Below are 21388 nucleotides of genomic sequence, written 5' to 3'. Positions count from 1 at the left end.
TGCATTTCGCACTTCGTCTGTATTGCGAGTAACTGCTTCTAGGTAGACTCTAGAGTGGTAGACAAGGTTCACTCTCTACTCTATCTCTCTCTCTCTCTGCTCTCTGCTCTCTGCTGCCTCTCTCTTGATTGAGATGATCATGGATTATGTTCATGTACCCCCACGTTGCTTTTTCCTTCCCCCCTTGCCTTGCGCTACCTTGCCTGGCCAGCTTACCCTGCCCACACTCGAAGGAAGGCGTTCGATATCGAGATAAACCCCATCAGCATCAGCATCATCACTGGAGTCTAGGAGCCTGCTAGCCAGCCAGCCAGCCCGCGTTGATATACTGCTGTACATCAGACTAACAGGGCATATGCAGCTTCACATTGGTTCCGTTGCCCCCACCTACGTGAGGGTACTGTATGCCCATGTTCCTCGACTTGACTGTTCAAGGAATCGAACCGAACCGACACACGCGCCAGGAGAGCGGACGAACGAACACCATGCGCAGTAACTAGCAATTGTTTAATATATCGTTATCTTTATTGCTTCGTATGCTGAACCACCACCACCATCACCATTGCGATATCAACACCACGAGACTGGGACAATACTACCCATCCATGCGCATGCGTCTGCTCCATGGTCGTCACCATACACACACCCACATCTCACACTGCAAGACGAAGCACACATAATACCGGAACCCTCCGATCGCGCCATCTCTTTCTCACACCTGTCGAGTCAAGACTCAACATCCAATCTCCTGCGAATCCTCGCGGCTATCGTGCTTATTGTCACAATTCCAGCTTTCCTCTGCTGACGCTTGCTTGCTTGCACGTCACGGCTTAGGGCTTACGCCCTTCGTGCCTAGTTAACTCGTGCGTATGTAGGGTAGGTAGGTAGACGCACGGTGGTACGAAATGAGCCATCGTGCTGAACTCATCATCATCTCTCTCTGTTCCTTTCGTGGAGACAGCGGCTTGATCGACACCGTCGTCTCGCAAACTACGAGAATCCCCGAATTCGTTCTTTCCTTCATTCGTCCATCGCCCTGCCGCGACTTGCGATGTCCGAACCTACAAGTCTAGTTATCCGCAAACATAGGTAGGATACGGGGATATTCCACCGATCGTCCCCATTTCCCCTTTCCCAATGCAAATGCCAAATCCATAGATAATTTACCTTTGCTGTTACGAATCCGAGCAATGGTGTAAGTCCCCCATCCCCACAAATTACCCCGTTTGGCATTGCGCGCCGTGCGCTGCTGCTCTCTACCTATTGCAAAATACCACTTCGGGACATGCGCGCGCGGGCTTTAGGGGGGCCGCACGCCAGCAACATTGGCTCGAAAAGCGGTTAAAGTTAAAGAAGAGAGAGGGCAAGGCGCAATAGACAAACGCGGCCCCGTGCGTAGTAGGTGTAGGGTAGGCAACAGTTACGTGCCTCGTTACTGTCCTTGAAGCCTGCAGCGCCAAACGACAACTCTGATGTAAACATAAGGCACGAAGGATTGGCGGCTGGGCGTGAGGAGTAGCGCCACATTGTATTAGGTTCAGTAAGGTGGGTGAGACGTAAGAGCGAATGCGAGGCGGATGGGAGAATCTTGTTAATTACCCAGGTTGGCGAGATAGCACGAGCGGCAAGTCCGTCCGCTAATATCTCCAGACTGGGATATCGTCGTCCTTCGTAAGGGGAATGATGGAATTGGGATAGCATCATCGATGATGTTAGAACGACACTGAGCACCTAATTGTAAAGAGATATCTTGATCATGGACTTTACTGCATATACCCAATTGCGAGAAGTACGGAGCACTCTTCTCTGTCTTGTTATCAACTGTAGGCACTCCGTAATTCCAGACATCTTCAATTGGCGTTACTTATGCACGCGATTGAGCTCCATGAATCGTATCACATCGATGTTGGTGGAGGTTATTGTGCCTGTCGTACGTTTTAATATTTTTAGTACACGAATACGGCCTCGTGAATGGTGCGCATCTCACAGCAGCACATCATGATGGCCGACACGGCACAAGCATAGACCATGATTCATGGCCCTTCATCTCTCCAACTCTCTTCCCCTCTTTCATTCCTACAACCGGTATCGTGAGTCGTCGGCACATCGCCCATCCGCCATTGCTCATGCAAAGCCAAAGACTCAATCTCACAATCAAGAAACCATCCCGTGTGTCTCATCTACCTAGTTCAAAGCATATCTATCGATCGTTCAATCGTCACCCATGTCCTACTTTCCCCTCATCCTTCAAGACCTCCCCCTAGAACAGCCCAGATACTCCGTACAAGGTAAACAAAACAATTGTCAATACATACGAAGCACATCAATCGCCTTCCCCACGCACCACCGTACATACATACATACATACATGGGACGCAATTCAATTCCCAACAACAATATTACTTACATGCATCCGGGCCTCCCCCACCCAGCGCCCAGTGCACAGTGACACAAAAGCGCAAGAGAGCTGTCGTGTAACCAAAGCGCCGTTTGCCTTGTCTTCCTCTTCCTCTTCCCTTTCGTTCGTCTATCTACCTGATGTTGTCCTTTTAATCTATTTGATGATGGAGGGGAAGGGGGAAGCGAAGCGTAGGGGGGGTGATTGTTTACAATTGCAAGGACATGGCATATGCGAGTGTGCACGGACGAAGAGCTTTGGTCCCGAGGGCGGGAGGGACCGGTCAGTGCGCGGGTGTGTGGTTGATGAATTGATTGATTGCTTGGGTTGATTGAGAGATTGATTGAGAAAGGAGGGGGAGAGGATTGTTACGATCGTTGTGGTTGATTGGAAGTGTGGTGTTGGAGGATGGCTTATGGTAATGCGTCCGACTTCGCTCGACGATCATCAGATGGTTCTGATAATGCAATATAGGACGATAGATAGGCATTGAGTTATTCTTACGTCCAGGCCAGTGCCTTGTAGATGAGGGTGTAAGCCGTCAGATTGCATGTAGCAAGACGACATCAATTCTCCTAAGTTGTGTGGTTGCTAGCTCCACGTATCCAAACATCCTTACATGGTGCCGAAACAACATGTTCTGTCGCTAATAGTTACCATGCAAGACACATCAAATTGCTACAATTACAGCAATTATTAACGGACGAACTCCGATCATCCGAGAGGGGAAATCGTCGTCGCCTTGCCAACTATGCCTCTTCGGTCATGACCTGATATCGCCCGACATCTCAATCAATTAAACACAAAACGCAAAGATGAATCGAGCAGCCAACATTGTCCAATCTGATCTGCTGTTGGACAATGAACTTTGACAGACTCCTCGATGCTTCATTACGTACAAACAAAGGACCCAAAACGCCCTTTTCGGAGTCCGATAAAAGTTGTATGAATGGACCAACATGTTTGTTTACATCATCCATGCCTCGGACCCTCGGTACGGACCTCATGATGTGATGTGTCCCGCCCAAACGTTTCGAAACGGAATGCTTGCGAACCGCAGGGAACATGAAGTCATGTACCCACAATTACAATCGAAAACGTCGTCGAACGCATGAGATGTTGTCTCTGTACAGTAGTGACTACAGTAGTTAGTCCAGGGCAGCACAACGGTTAGGCCCGCACCGAACGTCCAAGGACCCACAACAACCCGCACCAAGACATGACTACATACAACCCCTCCATCATGCTTTGCTCTCACGATCCATGTCCTGTCACCAACCAGAGAAAATCGAAACACTAGGACGCGTCTGCACGCACGAACCTTTCCAATTGACTCCCTGGCGACTTATCATTCCATTCCCGAGGCGCAGCGAGCGCAGGATTGAGTCCAGCAGGCAGAAAAGAGAGCTCCAGCTAGAGCGCAGTGTAGCGTAGTGCAACAGCGACGAGCACAAGCACCAAACAATGACCCCACCATCGTCAACACCAGCGTCGACGGCAGCGACGACGCACGACTACGCTCGGGAGCTGAACCACGCCCTGCAGACAGTCTACCTCGCCTCGCACCTCACGAAATCCGTCCTCCGCTCCCTCAACAATGCCGTCTCCGCAGAGACGAAGGCAGACTCCTCGCCCGTCACCATCGCCGATTTCGCCGCCCAGGCCATTATAATATCTTCCCTGCACGCCGCGTTTCCCGACGATCTCTTCGTGGGCGAGGAGAGCGCCGAGCAATTGCGTCAGGATGATGACCTCGCGGTGCGAGTGTGGGAGCTCGTCGAGCGGGCGAGGGTGATACTAGACTCCATCTCCCGTTCCACTGCATTATCATCGCTCACCGGAGAAGAGGGGCGAGGGGCAGAGGAAGGCAAAGCCGTGGATATCCACCTCCCAGCCGACAAGGCCGAGATGCTGTCGACCATCGACCTCGGCGGGACTACGACGCAAACACGGAGTGGACGCGTCTGGGTCCTCGATCCCGTGGATGGCACAGCGACATTCATGCAAGGGAAGCAGTACGCGGTCGCCCTGTGTTTGCTCGTCGACGGCGTGCAGGAGGTCGGCGTGATAGCGTGTCCCAATCTGGCCTTCGACATCGACGAGGAAGCGGCGGCCAGCGCGGGAAAGAAGGAAAAGCAGCAGCGGATCCACGAGGACTTGGTCGACAGGGAGAGCTATGGCGTTGTTTTGTCTGCTGTGCGAGGGCGAGGCACATATGTGAGGCGAATGCATGCGATCGAAAACGGCAGCAGTAGCAGCAACAACGGCACACGAACACGCTTCGGACCGGCGAAAAAGGTAGCGCTACTCCACCGTACCGAAGGCAAACAGCTCCGTGACCTGAACTTTGTTGAATCTGCCATCGGCTCGACCTCTCTGTCCCAGGGCGAGCATCGCGATGTCGCCGAGCTTCTCGGCGTGCCAGTGTCAAGCAATTGGCCAGGTACCACAGTCTGGTCACAGCAGTTGAAGTATGTAGCCCTCGCCCTGGGCGCAAGCGACGTCATGGTGCGCATTCCAAAGAACAAAGAGCGCTTCACGTACCTGTGGGATCACGCGGGCGGCCAGATTCTGTTTCAGGAGGCAGGCGGCGTGATCAGGGATTTCGATGGCGGGGACATTGATCTGGGGAACGGGAGGAAGATTCTCGGAGAGAGGAACTACGGTATGGTGGCTGCGATGCCATGGGCCTTTGACGAGGTCGACCGGACCGTGAAAGAGGTCCTTGCGAGGCGGACGGCTTGAATTCACCATGCGCGAATTAATGAGCGGGGATTGAAAGGAGAGAGGAAAGGCCGCAAAGACGGCACGGTGGTGCAAGAGCGGGGGTTTTGTGATACATGTCCTGCAAGTCGCTGTGTCACAATCACGGTTATGAGAAGCCTAGTCGGTGAGTCCGATGCATTGGAGTCGGGACAAGCTCTGGGAACACAAGAAAAGCAAAACTGTGGGGTAACAAGGGCCCGCAATAGACGGGATAGAGAAATATCGCTAGAGTCGCCTACGGGAAGCCGTCGTCAGCCTCAAATCGATGGTGGTAGATGCATCGTTTCGGGACAAGGCTGTCGGAATAAGCAATTATCGCACTATCGAAAAAATAATTAACTTGGGGGCACGAATCAACGATGCATGATTCCGGTCCAAGGAGATGAGGAGATCATGCTAGGATCCGCTCTGTGCTTTCTCTGCCATGTGCCGTGCAAGCCTCCGTGTCACTGCATTCTGCATTTCGTTCTTTTGGGAGGTTATGGCAGGATACATGAACGCGTGACCATGGTTCGTAACTCCTGGCCGAGCGAGGTAAGGTACAAGGGATATGTCGAAAGATATGGACGTGATCAAGCGTAAGGCATGCATCTTTCGTGAGAGCTGATGTTTCATGGTATTTGCTAGTGTGAGCTACTGTCTGTACGAAGTATTATGGGAGGACAAACTTCGTCCCCGCTGTCTATGATACACCACCGCCGTTTTTTCGGAAAGACACCTTCTCTACTGCCACGGTTTCCGCTCCATTGGCGTCTTTACGGAGCTGGTAAACGTATAGTACGAGCACGTCTCCTTGGACCTGTTCAACATGTTAGCAACCCGAACTTCGTCCATGTACGCAGTTTCGATCTGAAAGACAGTCCTTTCCGTAAACTTACATCCATCAAGCAAAAGCTCGGTGTAGGGTCCTCCTCCTCGGGCCACCATCCGGTCGTCATAGCTCCCGTCGCACTTCCTGGGTTAATGAAGAACTTCCCTTCCATCTCGTATGCTTCAAACTTGTGTGTTCCACCCCAAAGCAGAATGTCGACATCCATTTGCCGCGCAGCAATCAATAAGCTGTCGCCATCGCCTGGCGGGATGATCGTATGCCCATGTGTGAACCCTATCCGCAGGCTACCGTGTGTGACGACTTTCTGCAGGGGTAGGTTGGGCGCATCGACGTCGAAGTCGCCTTTCACGATCTGTAGGTCGGGTGCTATGCCTCGAAGGAACTCGTAGGTCTCTTTCGAGGTGATGTTTCCAAGGCAGAGAATCTGGCCTATTTTTCCTGGTGCGAGCAGCTTCTTGAACTATATCGCCGAAGGTAAGTCAACATGCGACGAAGGCGGGGGATCAGAGGATCTCGTATAGGGAATCTAGAAGTCGTGGGAGCGAGCGTACCTTTGCGGGAATGTCCTATTGATCTGTAAGTATGTGAATCCAGTCCGGGATTATTTGAAGCATTCTGGTCTTACGGCAGCGCGGTCTGGTATAAAGAGGTCGCCTAATGCGAGCACAAGTCGTGAAGCCATTGCGGCTTCTTTCCGAGGATTTAACTTGGATGTAGAGTGGTAGGAGGTCGGGCTATATATCGGCGCTACGATACGATAGTAAAGTGGAAGCCGGGACAGCTAGGAAAGCGTGAGATGTTTTTGCGACGTAGTATGATGTTGAAGCTGGGTAGCTATGATGAAGCTATGCGGCCACCAGATCGGAACGCGGAGGTCTGACGGTCTGGCAGTCTTGGCAGGGTCATTATGTAATACATATCAACGTACATTTGTTCCTGTGCCACATTTTACGTGACTACACAGCAGCATTTCTTTGTCATTACAGCATTTTCCAGCTGCTCATGCGTTGATACGATAATGTTATTCCCTTTTGGATATCTTTGTACTCAAAGCTTTTTGACAGCAGCTCCAGATCTTGGAATGCTAATCCACAAGTCCCATATGTACTTAATCAGTGAGGTCGTCTTCGTAGACATCTGATAGGAAATCTTCGTCCGTTGCTTGGACTGTGGCTGCTGGGGATATGCAGCACTGTCCACAGTACGCGAAGATTTCCCGTGCGAGCATCGGGTTTGCCAATGTTGAAGACAAATTGGACGCAGTAGGTCGGTCCTTCCCTTCAGCTGAGAGCAACTCCCGCGTGTAGTTAATCACTAGATTATCTGCGGGGTTTCCGATCGATTCTAAAGATGCTGTGATCTTCCCTAAGGCGTCAAGGTTTGTCCTGATATAAGGTGGGCGTTGTGAACCATGCTTCTCAATAAGTTCATCGAGATGGTCCACTGATTTTCCTTTGAGCACTGCCATCATCTCCATGAACACGACACCAAGGCTCCACATATCAGACTTCTTGTTTCGAAATTCGCTTCGTGCGACTTCGGGGGCACAATATCTGTAGCTCAGAGCGTTCGGAATGCCCACACTAGTGCTACCGTCTTCTTCAGAGAAATCGCGAGCTAATCCAAAATCGGTCAACAGTACCGTTTCATGGTATATCAGGATGTTGCCTGGCTTTATATCTCTGTGCCGAATGTCGCGTTGGTGAAGGAATTCGATTGCTTTAGCCAGACAACCAAAGAATGGCCGTAGTTTAGAAGATTCTGGAGGTGTATCCAGCCGCAAGTAAGCAGCCAGATCCATGTCAGCGACAGGAGACATGATCAAGCCAATATACTTCGTATCCGTGTAACTTCCGACGAGCTCTACGATATGTCGATGCTTAATGCTTTTGAGCAGCTCGATCTCGTCAATGAAAGATTTCGTCCTTTTCTGATCTGAACCATTGTAATATGCAGTCCGAGGCACCCTTTTCCGTGCATAGTATTTCTGACTGATAGGGCTTTGGACTTTGTCTACTTTTCCAAACCCACCACTGCCCAATGGCTTCCTAAGTTTGAATGGGAAACTTTCATTTTTGTCGAAGTTGCAATGATTTCCCTTCTCTCCCTTTTCAAGATTGATTCCCTTCGTCAAGATTAGGTGTTGGAGCCTCACAATAGCTGTCTTTGCACTCGGAGAGAGGCTTCCAGGCAAGCTGTTTTCGGTGACAGGATACCAGTGGTCCGAAAATCCGAGCTCTACAAGATCGCTGATGAGATTGAGGTGACCAGACAACCGGAGGAGAATATATGTGCGGGGAAGTCGACTCCAGGTTGGATCTAGCTCCTTCAAAAGGATTGACATTTCATCGATTTCCACATCAGTGTACGGTCGTTGTATAGAAGCTCCCTCCTCGAAGTACATTCCTAACCGAGAAGTTCTTGACTTCCCATTGGTATCCACATCGGTGTATAGTCGTTGTATGGAAGTTTCCTCCTTGAAGTGCATCCCTGGTGGTGAAGTTTCTGACGCCTGGTGAGTCTTCCGGAATGGTGTGACTGAGTTATAATTTGGTTGGTTTAAACGATGTTGCATTGCGATGAGGTTCAATTTTCCCTGACGATTAAGTTCCTGTAGAAGTTCTGTGGCCTCGAAATATTCGACACGCGTCCCGCGAAAAACTAGTTCGAGGTCGTGCGCCATGTCTTTCATTTCGTGAGCCCTAGCACCTAGATGGCCTAAGGACAGGCCAAACCAGAGTCTGCTTTCCAGAGTCTTCCTGCTGTGACGGCCATTGAGTCTTGCAAAACCATCCGCTACCTCTTTGAAAACCTGCTTAACCTCCTCTTGGCTTCTCTGCGCGTAAAGTTCCTTGCCGAGCCAAAGCTTGCTCTCCAAATAGTTGTGGGACCTGGAACTGCTAATTTTCTCGAAATCGTTGACTGTTCGCCGTAGGATCCCAAGGCATCCCGGGGTCTTTGTCTTGTAGAGTGCTTTGCCAAGCCAGAATTTACTGGTCACTGTGTAGGGATTCCATCGCCCCAACAAGTTTTCCAAGCCATCTGTAGTCTTCCATAGTATATCAACCGCTTGCCCATGTTTGGACGTCTGGTAGCACAGCGTCTGCGCAAGAAGGAGTTCAGAACACAACAAGCCCCATTGTTTGCCAACAAACTTTGTCTTATATGCGTGAACAATCTGCTGCTGCACAAATGAGGCTCTCTCTAGATTGTTTCCCTGCGAGAAGAGAGTGCGACCTAGCGATTCCATCGTCTGTAATGTTTGCATATGATCTTCACCAAACCCTCTCTTATCAGCTATGTACCTGGACTCGTAATATCGAACGAGTCTGTTCCACCGGTCCGAAGCTTCCGTGAACCTTTTCTGTTGCTGGAGACATGATGACAAAATTTCTTCAGTCTCGAGAACATTTTGATCCAACCCCAGCAGCGAGTAACATTCAGAAGCTTGCTTGAGATGGTGTTCGGCTTCGCTGAAATCCATTTGGTCCAACAGTGCAACACCAAGTAGAAATGTTGCCTCAGTCGATAGTCCGGCCTGTGCCGAATTGGAAGCGTCAAGAGCGGCGATATCATTTATTAGTATGCCAAGTGCATTGACTGCTTCAACTGTCTTCGATTGAATAACTCGCGTTTTTGCTTGGCAGTATCTGAGTTGAAGCAGTAGAACGTGGCTTGGTGCAAGCGCTACCTCCCCGATCGTTTTCAAAGTTTGAAAACACTCCTCAGCCTCGGGGATGAGACCGACATGCATAAGAACCAACCCCCGCGAAAGCTGTATAGATACGATCGATTCAAAATTGTAGTGAATTGTATCTTGCACTTGCAGATCGCGTTTGATGAATTCGCCTTTTGCCATACGTCGTTCATAAGTCGGCATCGAGTCGATTACGGCAGAATTGTTGGCATGGACTGTTGTGAACCAGAAGATTACTTTCAATTCCAAGTCTTCCAAATCCTTCAAGTCTGGGATAATCTTGTCCTGAGGCGTTCTTCCCGACATGATCTCTAGGCAGTGTTTAGAAGTTTGGCGTGCCTATTTACTCAACTACAAGTATCGATTTGAGCAATATAGGAATAGATGATACGCTAAGACTTGTCTGCTGGGTATGGAGTTCAGGAACCAATCTAGAGAACGGGTAACGGGATTATCATGCGTTTCCCTTCGTACAGCTCGCCCTCAACATCCAATATGCTGGAATCTACTCATAGTCATTAGCCAGTATACTCACACAAGTGTCCGACGAACACTGCCCAATCTCTATGCATGCATTTGTTGAACTTACCCTTTAAGGTTTGAAATTCGACGGGAGGGAGTGTGGAAGTTGTTCTCAAAATCCGCACGCCCAAGGCTGAACATCCAGCAACGCTCAGCTCTCTTTGCGGGGCCGTATACTTGGCAACCAATAGCAATGATCATGCATTGATGACCTGCATATCCTGTTCTGCCTCACGTTCTCAGATAGCTTAACTTCTATGGAAATGGGTGGAGACTTACAACTATCGCCTCGATCGAGCTATTCTCAAGAAGTCTTTTGTGATTAGCAATGCTCGCCTCCCCCGCAGCATGGGTGAACAGAAGCTTATTTTTGCATGTACGCAGCCTCGAAGCTCACATACACATAACACAGACACGAGAGCGTGTATTTATTTGGTATTGATATTGTGTTATGGAGGACTTATCTGCAAATCCTGTCTCTCGTAAACCCTGTACCAACCAATTTCTTGGTATGATAAGGCTATCTCCCGGACTTCTCCACTTCTCCTGGAACCTAGATCCAACAAATGAAAAGCTTTGAACAGGGCGTATTGCCAGTTGATCCAGTTCAGTTTGATCAGAACTAAGAGCACACGCTCTAAAAGAAAGGAGTTGTGTGCCACTATTTGTGACGGGAGAATATCTCAAAGGAGAAGAGGAAGAGGAACGCCCGTCCCTGGTTATCCTAAACTTCCAGACCCTAAAGTGAAACTGATGAAAGAGATGTGATATACCCTGCCGTTTTCTTAACGCCATATTCGTTTCCTGGATTTCCCAATTCCCAAACACCGTACAAAATACAGAGCCAAAGAGAGTGTAAAGAGGATTGACGATATCTGTATAGGCATGCGAAACTGATACCCTCATCGCGAAGATGAATTACCAGTTACGCTGCACCGGTACCGTTGGCTGCTAGAGGTGCACCGCCTCCACCGCCCATCAACTTCTTCCTTTGACGTTCAGCCCACTCTCTTGAGGCGATTCGACCTCGCTCCGCGGCTTGCGCCCTTGCCCGCTTTGCCGCTTCTTCTTTCTCTTTCCTGTCTCGCACCAGCTGTTCGTTCTCGATCTGGTCTCGGTTAAAGATCTGCCTTGCTTTCATGCGTTGAGCGGCCACGTCTGTTGCCGTTACGGTGCTTTTGGATACAGGGCCTGGAACAATGACACTACTGCGCTTCGAAGCGGTGGTTGAGTTGGAGGTTGACGAAGTACGGGAGAGCATAACACTGTTCGGTCTGGGTTTCCTCCCATTCACTGAACTTGAACGTGATAGATCGCTTTCAACACTGGCTTCAGGGTTCATGAGGTTCTCCCTAGCCCTGCTGGCGGCGGTTTGTCTGACGACCATGGAGGGTACGTTCTTCTTGGGTGGAGCAGACCTTGCCCTGAATAAGCTCGCTTTCTTTTCTGCCTCGGCCGCTGCGCGTTCTTCTTCTTCTCTTTTCAGGCGCTCTTCTCTCTGGGCTTTCAGCTTCGCCGCGATGGCCTCACCGGGCAGTTGGAAATTTGCTTTGGTTGGAGGCTTCGTCGATTTATGGACAGGTGGGGCCACAAAATTAGCAGCACTTTGCGGTCTTCTTACTCCGTTAGCTGCTTCTTCAGCCTCTCGTTCAAGCCGCTCTTCCTTTTGAGCCTTGAGCTTTGCAGCTATGGCCTCGCCTGGAAGTTGGAAATTTGACTTCGTCAAGGGTTTGGTGGATTTGACTACAGCCGGACCGCTGAAAATTGCACTTTTCGGTCGTGACCCACCACTTGCTTGGTCTCCCGCCTCTTTCTTCTGTCGCTCTTCTCTCTGAGCTTTCAACTTGGCCGCAACAGCCTCTCCGGGTAGTTGGAATGTAGATTTCGTTGGCGCTTTCGCGGACTTTTGTGGTGGAGGTGGAGCGGGAAACGTTATGCTAATGGGTCTCCGTTTAGTCGCGAGATAATCTGTAGGCTGTCCCGTACCCTTTCGTTCGGGCCTAGGGGCGACTCGCGTGCTTTGAGATCTTGCCAGAGATGTTCTCGTCATGGTTGGCGCACGAGATGGTGGCTTGAGGGACTTGACCTCGCCTCCAGGGTTCTTCGATACGCGTGTGGAAGACTTGCGCGCAGGCGTCCCGTTCATATTCTCGTTCTTAAGACGATCAGCTGCAGCAAACCGAGCTTTTCGGGGTGACTTCTCGTCGCCTGAGTTGTTGTCAAGGTTGGGTATCGCTCTACCGACATTCTCCAGCGCTTCTTCCAAAGCGTCAATTGCTTCGATGGATGCCTCGAGGCGCATAGGTGAGCGCGATGAGGTACGACTGAGAGCACAACTCGGACGGCGGCTTTGGATAGGCGTAGAGGCTTGGGACAGCGAATCCGAAGGTCTCTCGGAGGCAAGCGTTTTCGGTTCCAGAGCTGGTGATCCAAGATGGTCTATTGAGAACGAAGGGTTGGTGGACTCTTGCGCCTGTGGAGTCTCTTCAACTGGAGCAATGGCGGCGTCTTCAACAACATGGACCGGTTCTTCAACAGTAGGAACAGGCAGGAGTTCTTGTGGGTTTGTTGGTTCCTCCTGGGCTCCGGCTACTGCCTCTTCCTCATCTGCAATAGGTAGGTCGTCGTCAAAGACGATTTCGTCTGGATATGACTCGATCTTCTTAGGTGTGGTCATGAAATGCTTGTTGGAACGGTCAGGGAGAGACTGTGCTTGCATACCCCTAGACAACTCCTCCTCCTGCTTGGCTATTTGGCGGCGTGTCATGCGCACAGCGCGTGAGGGGGGACTTGCAGGTTGCTGGTCGGCCATGGGGATCTGAATAATATCTGCGTTTCCAGATTAGCTGGCACATCTTATTATGCGCACGACCGGCATCATCCCCCTGCAACCCTGGCAACTAAAACTCACCATCAGTAGGCGGCTTTGAAAGATCCTCAACAGCGGCATCACTTGCGGGACTCCCCGCTGCTAATCGCTCGTCCTCGAGGACCTCTGCGATGTTGGTATCAACCTCGACCTGCTCCTTCTCAGCAGCCTTGGCCTTCTTCCCTTTTGCGCCTTTCTTTGCGCCACCTTTAGCTTTGCTCTGTTTAAGGGGCATTACGGTCTCGACGAGTTCGTAGGTTGTGTTTGATTCAGGGCTGGCGTTTGCGACAACTTCGCGCAGTGGAGCGCGGTCCTTAGGGTCGATATGCAACTTTGACGCGTCAATTGTCTCGTTGTCGGGGGTCGCAGTTGCTTCGGCGCGCAATGCAGCTCGCGTGAGGCGCATGGTCGCGGTCGCAATGATTTATAGTACTCGGTGGAGTTATGGGGCGTCGTCGTGGATTGTTATGAATGTCGTGTCACCCGACATTACAGCGCGCGATAATAGGTATGTAGTGCTGTTGTTGTTGTCTCTTGTTATTATGTATTTGTTGACTGTATGCAAAAAGGGTCCGGATGTTGATGTTTTGGTGGATCCTGGAGCTAAACCGCTTTGATCTTGACATGGAGGTCCCTGGCAACGGTTCCCCGCCTAAATCCATGAGCAGATAATTAGTTACAGCCGTATTGATTATGTCAGCCGATTACTGCGCAGGTAACTACTGATACGAGTAATGGACTTCTGTTTATAGTAATCGTATCCGCCATGCGGTTATAGATAATGCGAGGCACAGTATTGACCTTCATACACTGCGCGTCTGTGGCGTCCAATTTTATCACGTGATGGGTGTTTATGCTAACCGTACCTTTCTTACTGTGACACTTTGATCACTCTAAGGGCTTTTAATCGGAGAAGACGCGGAGGAGAAGTCCCGACTCCCCACAGCTTCGACGAACGGCAGACATTAGATTAGAATTGACTAAGACTAGCATCCTCAAGGGCGTCCTGGGGAAAAATTTGAGACCATCCGGAGAAGAAGACTTAAACTTAAGACCTCGCAATCCGCACGCAATTGAGTAATCTCAACACCCTCTGACCCAATTCCATCCGTGCAGAACGCGTCTATCCGGCCCCATTTGCCCCTGGATCCAATTCTTTCCATCTACGACCCACCAATTTGTGCATATTTGAAAGGATTCAACATCTTCTCCGTCAATTGCCGTCAAAAGTTGACCTCTTTGAACCATCCCGTCCATTCACTTACCACTAATCGATAACTCCGAAACCGGCAAACTGGCTGCCCCGCGCCGACTCCTCAGTTCCTTGAATACCCGCCTCCTCTACTATCACCCCTCTTATTTCGTCACCCTGGCTTCCTCACGCAATTCCTCATCTCTTTCTGCTTCTGCAGCCGAACGCCTGAAGCTTTTCTCGAAGCATCTGGACCGGAAACAACCTTTCCTAGAACTGAACACTCCCTTCACCACCGAGAGAAACGCACGCCTTGAGGACGATAAGGGCCATCTAATACGCGATCAAGTGTTGAAAGCTCAAGAAACAAAGGCAGTCGAGTCGGAATCAGAACCCGAGATTGAACAAACTCCCGCGACGATGTCTAGCCAACCCCCCCATGCTACGCTTCTCATTCCGGGACCCATCGAGTTCGACGACGCGGTTCTCCAGTCTATGTCTCACTACAGGTACATCAGCCCTCATTTTATAAGTTGTATATTATCGCAAAACGCAGTAGCTTACCGTCATTTGCAGTGAGTCCCATGTCAGCCCGGCTTTCGTGAACGTTTTCAGCCAGGTCCTCAAGAAGCTCCGCCAGCTCTTCCAATCCACAGACCCCGCCGCTCAGCCTTTCGTCATCTCTGGATCCGGAACATTGGGCTGGGATCAGGTTGCCTCGAATCTTGTCGAGGCTGGAGATGAGGTCCTCGTCCTACACACCGGATACTTTGCCGATTCTTTCGCGGACTGCTTTGATACCTATGGTGTCAAGGCTACACAATTGAAAGCACCAATCGGAGAGCGACCCTCTCTTGAGCAAATCGAGCAGGCTCTCAAGGAGAAGAGCTACAAAATCATCACCATCACACATGTCGATACCTCAACCGGTGTTCTCAGTGACATCAAGTCGATCAGCGAGCTTGTCCAGCGGGTCAGCCCTGACACCTTGGTTGTTGTCGACGGCGTCTGCAGCGTTGGAAGCGAGGTGATTAAGTTTGACGAGTGGAACCTCGACGTTGTCGTTACTGCTTCGCAAAAGGGTATCGGTGTTCCCGCTGGCCTTTCCATTCTTTTTGCCTCTGGCAAGGCCATTGATAGGTTCAAGTCGAGGAAGACTAAGCCATCATCATACTTCGCCAGCTGGAAGAATTGGCTACCCAGTAAGTTATATCGGTTGCATTCTACCTAGACGAAGAACTAATCGGATTCAAGTCCTACAAAACTATGAGGCAGGAAAGCCCTCCTACTTCGCCACCCCATCTCCCCAACTCATCCACGCTCTTAACACCTCGCTCGACCAGATCCTCGCCCGTGGCGTCGATCAGTACAACAAGGACCACGCAGCTGTCTCCCAGAAGGTTAAGAAGGCCATCACCGATCTGGGTCTCAAGCAGCTCGCTTCTGATCCCGAGGGTCAGGCTAACGGCATGACCGCCATTTACCTTCCCGAGGGTATCACTCCTCCTGATGTCCTCCCCAGCCTCCTCAAGAAGCAGGTCATCTTCGCTGGTGGTCTGCACAAGGAGATCGCCTCCAAGTACATCCGATTTGGACACATGGGTGTCAGCGTTACCGATCCATCAAGGGGTGATATTACTAAAGCCGTTGAAGCTTTGAAGGAGAGCTTGGCTGAGGTCGGCTACAAGGCTTAGATGGAAAAAAATTCCGAAACAGTAATTTTAAGAACCAAGTGTCCAGATATTTTACTGCATATAGATAGATATGTCTGGGGGCCTTCAAGATGTTTCCGTACATTTCTTTTGGGATACATGGTGTAGAAATATTCACATATCAAGAATAAGAAACAAACAACCATAAGCTAGACAACTTCGCAATGTTTGTGTGACCTTTCATGTATGGTGTTTCTATCATTTAGCTCTATGTGAATTTGCTTTTTGTTTCTTCCAATTCTATGAACAACTGAGAACTCTGTCTATCTGACTGAACACGCTCAGCCTAATAAACTCAATCTACCAAATTCCTTGATGACCGGCGGGTCTCTCTTCTTGTTCACCTCCTCAAAGCTGGCCCATAGCGTGGCATCTGCACCCTGGGGCTTCAATCCCTCATTCCCATCCACACCACCAAATCCTGCAGGGGGAGCCGCGGCTTGGCTCTCTTCCTTACCTTCCCAAAGCTCCTTCACAGCTTCCCTACACAGCGCGCCAACCTCCTGCACACTCCTCGTCACCGCATCCGCTCTCTCCCTCATCCTCCTACCCACCAGCCCAGCAACAAGCCTCTCCACCTCCTCAACCGTGACGTTCAACCTCTCCACCAGCCTCTCAATACTATTAACCAGATACTCCTCCTCATACACCGTACCCTTCTTACCCCTGGCCCTCTTCCTCTCCTCCTGCCTCTTCTTCTTGCTAGTCCTGCGCGTGGTCGCCGTATTGACAGTGCCAGTCCTATTCGTATACCTCGTCATGAACGTACCGCCACTCGTAGTATCCGTCTGGGCGACGGAGATGTTATCCGGGATATCCGCGTTGCCGCCCTCGAACGTGCCCTCGAAGAACGCCATGGGGTCCTCGAGCTTCTTCTTGCGGAGCTCGCGGAGGCGAGGCACTTGGTTTTGCAGCTGGGTGCGCATGTCGGCGAGGAACTCGGTGGTTTCGGCGGAGCGCTCGATGAGGGATGGGTCGATGATTTCTTCGAGGAGGGTCGGGTTGCGGTGTAAGACGATGAGGCGAATGGCTTCGGGGAAGAAGCAGCCGCGGCAGAGGAGGCGGGCGGAGGTCGGGAGGTCGGAGAGGTAATCGAGGTGGATTGTGGCTGCGGAGAGGTAGTCTTTGGATTCGGTGAGGCCTTCTGCGAGAGAGGTGGCTAGGGAGGCGAGGTCTTGGTCCGAGACACCGGCGAGAGTTGCAGAGGAGAGAGCCTCACGCCAGAGCAGCGCGGAGAGGTAATGTGGATGGGCGGATGCGTGGTCGGAGAGGTAGGTGTATGCGAGCGCGGCGTCTTTGTGTTGGTTTGTTACCGCGAGGTGGTCAGCGTAGAGACGCATGATTTGGTCGAGGGATGAGGTGTCATATTGGTAGAGTTCGAGAGCCTCGCGATAGAGAGTATGGTTCTGGACGTAGGCTTGGAGTTCGTCGAATGCGGATAGATCTTTGAGGTGCTGTAGTGCCTTCGTGTGGCGTGACAGTTGATCGTCAATCTTGAACTTCCGCCTGGTAAGAGGCAGGTCGTGGAGGGATTGGAGATGAGGGAGGTATTCCCGGGGGTCCTGTCAGATGTGTAAGTAAGACGAATTCCCAGAGTGTGAACAGTCAAAGATACCTTCTGCGATTGCTGTGCTATGAGAAGAGCCAGCTCGAGATTGTAGATACCCAATGCTGTGTCGTAGAGCTGATTGACGTCGGCCAGGAAACAAATATGCTCTGCTGCCTTCTCAGTGAGAGGGTCTTGAGATGCTATGAAGGATTAGTAATGCCCATATACTATGATACTGTTGTGCGTACCTTGTAATCTGCCTATCATCTCTAAGCCGGACTCAAGATCTGCGGGAACTTTGCAGACGTGAGAGGTAATGATGTTTTGCAGATGGGTTTCCTTGTACTGCGTCTGCTCTAGGACCGCCAGGAAAGCATCACATATACGATTGACCTTGGATTCAATGGGGTAGTCTTCGACGCTGGCTTTTGCGGCTTGGTCTTTCGTCTTCAAAGTTTCTTTGTACATCGTTTCGGAGACATCCTCATTCCTACAAAACTTGTTAAATCGCTTACGCCTATCCAAGAGTAAAGGGTCATACCTGAGCTGGGAGAGGAAGAGATCAATGTGCTCAATCCTCTTCACTTGCGTGACCATCTTCTCGATACTCCTCATAAAACGTTGAGGGTCGTGGTCATGAAGGATGTTCATGTCCACACGTTGGTTTCTACAAGCAAGGAATGCCTCGCCATACTGGTCTTTTTCGATACTGCGTCGGATAGCAGCCAATACCATCGCACGCGGGTAGATAGTTTCCAAGTTACCGCGAGGCATCTGGAGAACGACAGAGTATGTAGTTGGCATCGCTGTGACGATACGAGCTCCACGCTCGATGCTTCTGCAGCGCTCATCCGTCTGTGGCTCATCCGCCGGTACTTCCATATCTGAATGTATTTAGTAAAGGGCAATAGAACGTTGAAGAATTTCATACCTTCCACATTGGTGAGGTGAACAAATTTGAGAAGATGTTGCGTTGTCGTGAAGATCAAATGTGCGTTTGTGACAATGAAAGAGGTGCAATTGCGGACAAGGATACGATCATTAGCGTAGAGGACCCCGCTGTTCGTCAAACCTATGGATATTTGCTGCAATTATTAGCTTGAAGAATGGGAAATAGACGAACAATGAACCTACCTGGCTGTCTACAGTGGTTACTTGCGCCGTGGGGGTAAATGTGGGAAAAGGCAGAAGCGACTGAGTCCCTCCAACGAAATTGTCCAATGTTCCGTCGGGTCTGATATCGTACAGCAAACCGCTGTAGAATTGCACGTAAATGCTGTGATAATCTGCTCTTTGTACGATCGATGAAGCACGGCCCGGTTCCAAAATACGACCAAGGAAATCCAATTGTTGGTTATCGTTACTCAACCACAAACTGCTCTCTTCTTCTTGCCAGCTATCTGTCAAGACGTACACGCGATCATCGATGAAGGCGACCTGGCGGGGAAGGTAGTCCTGAAGAGAGTCGCTACGCCATAGTAATGTGGGTTTGGGCACAGGTCGCTTGTGTAGATCAAGTGAATACACGGACACATCTGAATTCGAAATAACGGCGATTCGAGAATTGGTAGCAGAGATGGCAACGTCGACGGCCTTTTTCTCTAGAGGGATCTGGAGAAAAGACATTGGCGGCGGAACGTTTGCAATCCTTAAGGGAGTAACCTTGAGGGTAACTGTCGATGTCAGGACTTTGCTAACATCTTATTTAGATTTGATAAGGTGACTTACGCCCATCGATGACTGCTACGACACCCAGATCATTAGGAGGGACTGTTGAGCCACCGGCAGTAGCTTGTGTATAGTCCAGCACCTGTAGGGAATCTAGGAGGGGATTAGCAAAGATAATGCGTAGCGGCAAGCTAATACTAACCAGATGTTGCGACAGTGACAGCCAATGGTCTTTCAGAATGCCATCTTGTTGTAATAGCTGACATTGCTGCTTCAGGAAGCTCTATCTCTTGTTTAAGGAAGTAGTGGTAGTTACTCATCGTCCATAGCTGCACCTTCTGCGGGTAGGTTACAGCAAGGACATTGGAATCGTTATTCCAATGAACACGGAGTGGTGTAGTCAAAGATTGTAGCTCTTCTGGCGAGAGTCTAAGATCGAATTGACCATGCCGTAAACCATTACGTTCAAAGAAGACAACCTGCGTCTTATCTGCTGAACGTTGCACTCCCGCAATTAGATTCCCAGATGGCCGCCAGCTCAATGCTCCTTCAAGGCCGTCCACTGGTTCACTGACACTGTCCAGCTGCCCCTCTCTTGAATAAACTCGGATCATTCTCCTTTGCTGCTGCTCGACGGTGCTGAGAGCGAAGTATGCTCCATCGCCACGCCAACTGATAGTGACTGACTGATCCTCATTCGGGCTGAGGGTACCCTCATCCACGCGCTCAGGTACTGTAGGGTCTTGGAGAGCCTTCGCTCTTTTGCCTTTGAATTGAGTCTCTTTCTTTCCCCAGCCTACGGACACATGGCTCGATACATTGACATCTTCGGGCGTGAGGTTGATACTCGATATATTTTCGATGTCCCTGGAAAATAAGAGTAAGGTGTCTGCACGTGTTGTGATGGCAAGCAGCTCTTCATCTGGTGACCAAGCGGCAGCGGAAATTCCGGCATCAATTGATCCCACAATTTCGACCAAGTCTTGGTTGTCCAAAGGATCCTCTCGCACCAGGATAATATCCCCACCAGCAAGAACGAGGCATGTTGTCGCCGAGTCCGAAAGATGATGTAGGTCTATTATCAAATCATTTGGTAAATCAGGCAGTGGGCATGGCGCATCCCATGAAGCAATACTCTCCAGTCTGCCATTTACGCTGTCTTGTTCATAATGAAGTCGTTTCAATTCGATTACGGCACGTGATGCTGATGGTCCGAAAGCACAGATGATGGAATTCGATGCGGGATCCCACGCGGTTGCGGATAAAGGTAAAGGGTCACCCTCGCTGGAAAATCGTAGAAGCGACCTTCCAATGAGCTTGAGATTGCGCATCTTTGTGCCCAGAGGAAGCCGTACGTCAAGAGTGTTTTTATGAAAAGAGGCACAAGTGCAAATATGACGGATGTGAGTGGTCACACAAAATTTCAAGTCAGGCCTTTGTCAACCGAGCTTTTCCCGAATAGGGCTGCAGCGGCTCTCAACCTGACCCCATCACCAGCCCACAAGAGCGATTGCAATTGATATAAGATGAACACTGCAAATGAAATTGATGCTGAAGTCGTGTGTGTGTAGTACAGTTGTTTGCAGGAACCCTCCTTCTATTCTACAATGTTCCGTCGCCCCTGTTCACCATGGCGAATCCGCGAATCCATTCATTGCATTTAACCCTGGTTCTTCTTGGTCTGCCAGACTGTTGAAAGGAAAAGTGTTAGCTGTCCATATATTGATAGAATTGGGTTGTATGCAGCCTTACCAGCAAGACCGAAAGGGAGACCGAAGCCAGTGACTGTGAGCAATTGAGATCAGCCGATGATTACTTCCACGATATGTTTCCATGCACTCACTGGCGTATGCCCAGAACTTGATGGCAAAGCCCCTCTTCAAAGGGTCAAAAGGCAAGTTGCTGCGAGGGCCCTCCGGGTAGTGGTATGGGCTGGAGAGCTGGGCTCGGGTGGACTGGAAGCCACGGCGGGCGACGAGAGAAGGAGCGGCGGTGGCGCGGAACGCTGTGCGGGCGAGCATCTTCGGTTGTCAGCAATTGGCTTAATTGAACAGGCGGGAGTCGTACTTTGGCGGTATTGATTGAGTGGAGAGGGTTGGAGGTGGTGGTTCGTCTTGTCAGGATGAAGCTTGAGATCGAACGATGCGACAAGTTCATGACGCTTAGTCACGCAAGGTCGAAGG

At 50.4% G+C, this 21388-nt stretch overlaps 6 protein-coding genes across 6 annotated transcripts; 2 read left to right on the top strand and 4 right to left on the bottom strand.

The window, feature by feature from the left end:
• Positions 1-3862: 3862 nt before the first annotated feature.
• Positions 3863-5143, top strand: BU24DRAFT_442654 (carbohydrate phosphatase; the record flags this gene model as incomplete). Its single annotated transcript, XM_033530541.1, has 2 exons — positions 3863-4649; positions 4722-5143. 2 exons carry the CDS (start codon positions 3863-3865, stop codon positions 5141-5143), a joined length of 1209 nt encoding a protein of 402 aa, XP_033382015.1.
• A 452-nt stretch (positions 5144-5595) lies between these two features.
• On the bottom strand, positions 5596-6746 carry BU24DRAFT_242953 (retrograde transporter). Its single transcript, XM_033522299.1, has 4 exons — positions 6622-6746; positions 6548-6562; positions 6043-6456; positions 5596-5963 (listed from the first exon to the last, which is right to left on the bottom strand). Exons 1-4 carry the CDS (start codon positions 6676-6678, stop codon positions 5847-5849), a joined length of 603 nt encoding a protein of 200 aa, XP_033382014.1. The 5' UTR covers positions 6679-6746; the 3' UTR covers positions 5596-5846.
• BU24DRAFT_424675 (uncharacterized protein) lies at positions 6711-10334 on the bottom strand. Its single transcript, XM_033528564.1, has 3 exons — positions 10283-10334; positions 6925-10198; positions 6711-6777 (listed from the first exon to the last, which is right to left on the bottom strand). The coding sequence occupies exon 2, from the start codon at positions 9997-9999 to the stop codon at positions 7105-7107; it is 2895 nt and encodes a 964-aa protein (XP_033382013.1). The 5' UTR covers positions 10000-10198; positions 10283-10334; the 3' UTR covers positions 6711-6777; positions 6925-7104.
• A 2379-nt stretch (positions 10335-12713) lies between these two features.
• Positions 12714-16134, top strand: BU24DRAFT_442652 (PLP-dependent transferase; the record flags this gene model as incomplete). Its single annotated transcript, XM_033530540.1, has 4 exons — positions 12714-12741; positions 14497-14785; positions 14853-15478; positions 15531-16134. The coding sequence occupies 4 exons, from the start codon at positions 12714-12716 to the stop codon at positions 15968-15970; spliced, it is 1383 nt and encodes a 460-aa protein (XP_033382012.1). The 3' UTR covers positions 15971-16134.
• Positions 16135-16197: 63 nt separating this feature from the next.
• On the bottom strand, positions 16198-20582 carry BU24DRAFT_424672 (elongator complex protein 1). The gene is made up of 8 exons (XM_033528563.1): positions 19408-20582; positions 19266-19358; positions 18672-19210; positions 18469-18622; positions 18079-18421; positions 17786-18027; positions 17604-17737; positions 16198-17550 (listed from the first exon to the last, which is right to left on the bottom strand). The coding sequence occupies exons 1-8, from the start codon at positions 20534-20536 to the stop codon at positions 16270-16272; spliced, it is 3915 nt and encodes a 1304-aa protein (XP_033382011.1). The 5' UTR covers positions 20537-20582; the 3' UTR covers positions 16198-16269.
• Positions 20583-20865: 283 nt separating this feature from the next.
• Positions 20866-21226, bottom strand: BU24DRAFT_464429 (uncharacterized protein; the record flags this gene model as incomplete). Its single annotated transcript, XM_033532205.1, has 3 exons — positions 20866-20894; positions 20958-20990; positions 21049-21226. The coding sequence occupies 3 exons, from the start codon at positions 21224-21226 to the stop codon at positions 20866-20868; spliced, it is 240 nt and encodes a 79-aa protein (XP_033382010.1).
• Between the last annotated feature and the right edge of the window lie 162 nt (positions 21227-21388).

The sequence above is a fragment of the Aaosphaeria arxii genome (assembly GCF_010015735.1).
Source record: "Aaosphaeria arxii CBS 175.79 unplaced genomic scaffold BU24scaffold_6, whole genome shotgun sequence".
NCBI classification, from domain to species: domain Eukaryota; kingdom Fungi; phylum Ascomycota; class Dothideomycetes; order Pleosporales; genus Aaosphaeria; species Aaosphaeria arxii.
This window is presented reverse-complemented; position numbering and strand designations above follow the sequence as displayed.

Bases quoted from the DNA above. Each gene is read 5' to 3' on its own strand.
- BU24DRAFT_424672 (XM_033528563.1), bottom strand. From the start codon at position 20,536: ATGCGCAATCTCAAGCTCATTGGAAGGTCGCTTCTACGATTTTCCAGC. The intron at 18,422-18,468 runs GTATGAAATTCT...AAATACATTCAG, and splicing joins TCACCTCACCAATGTGGAAG to ATATGGAAGTACCGGCGGAT. The intron at 17,551-17,603 runs GTATCTTTGACT...CACATCTGACAG, and splicing joins TAGCACAGCAATCGCAGAAG to GACCCCCGGGAATACCTCCC.
- BU24DRAFT_424675 (XM_033528564.1), bottom strand. From the start codon at position 9,999: ATGTCGGGAAGAACGCCTCAGGACAAGATTATCCCAGACTTGAAGGAT.
- BU24DRAFT_242953 (XM_033522299.1), bottom strand. From the start codon at position 6,678: ATGGCTTCACGACTTGTGCTCGCATTAGGCGACCTCTTTATACCAGAC. The intron at 5,964-6,042 runs GTAAGTTTACGG...CATGTTGAACAG, and splicing joins CGAGCTTTTGCTTGATGGAT to GTCCAAGGAGACGTGCTCGT.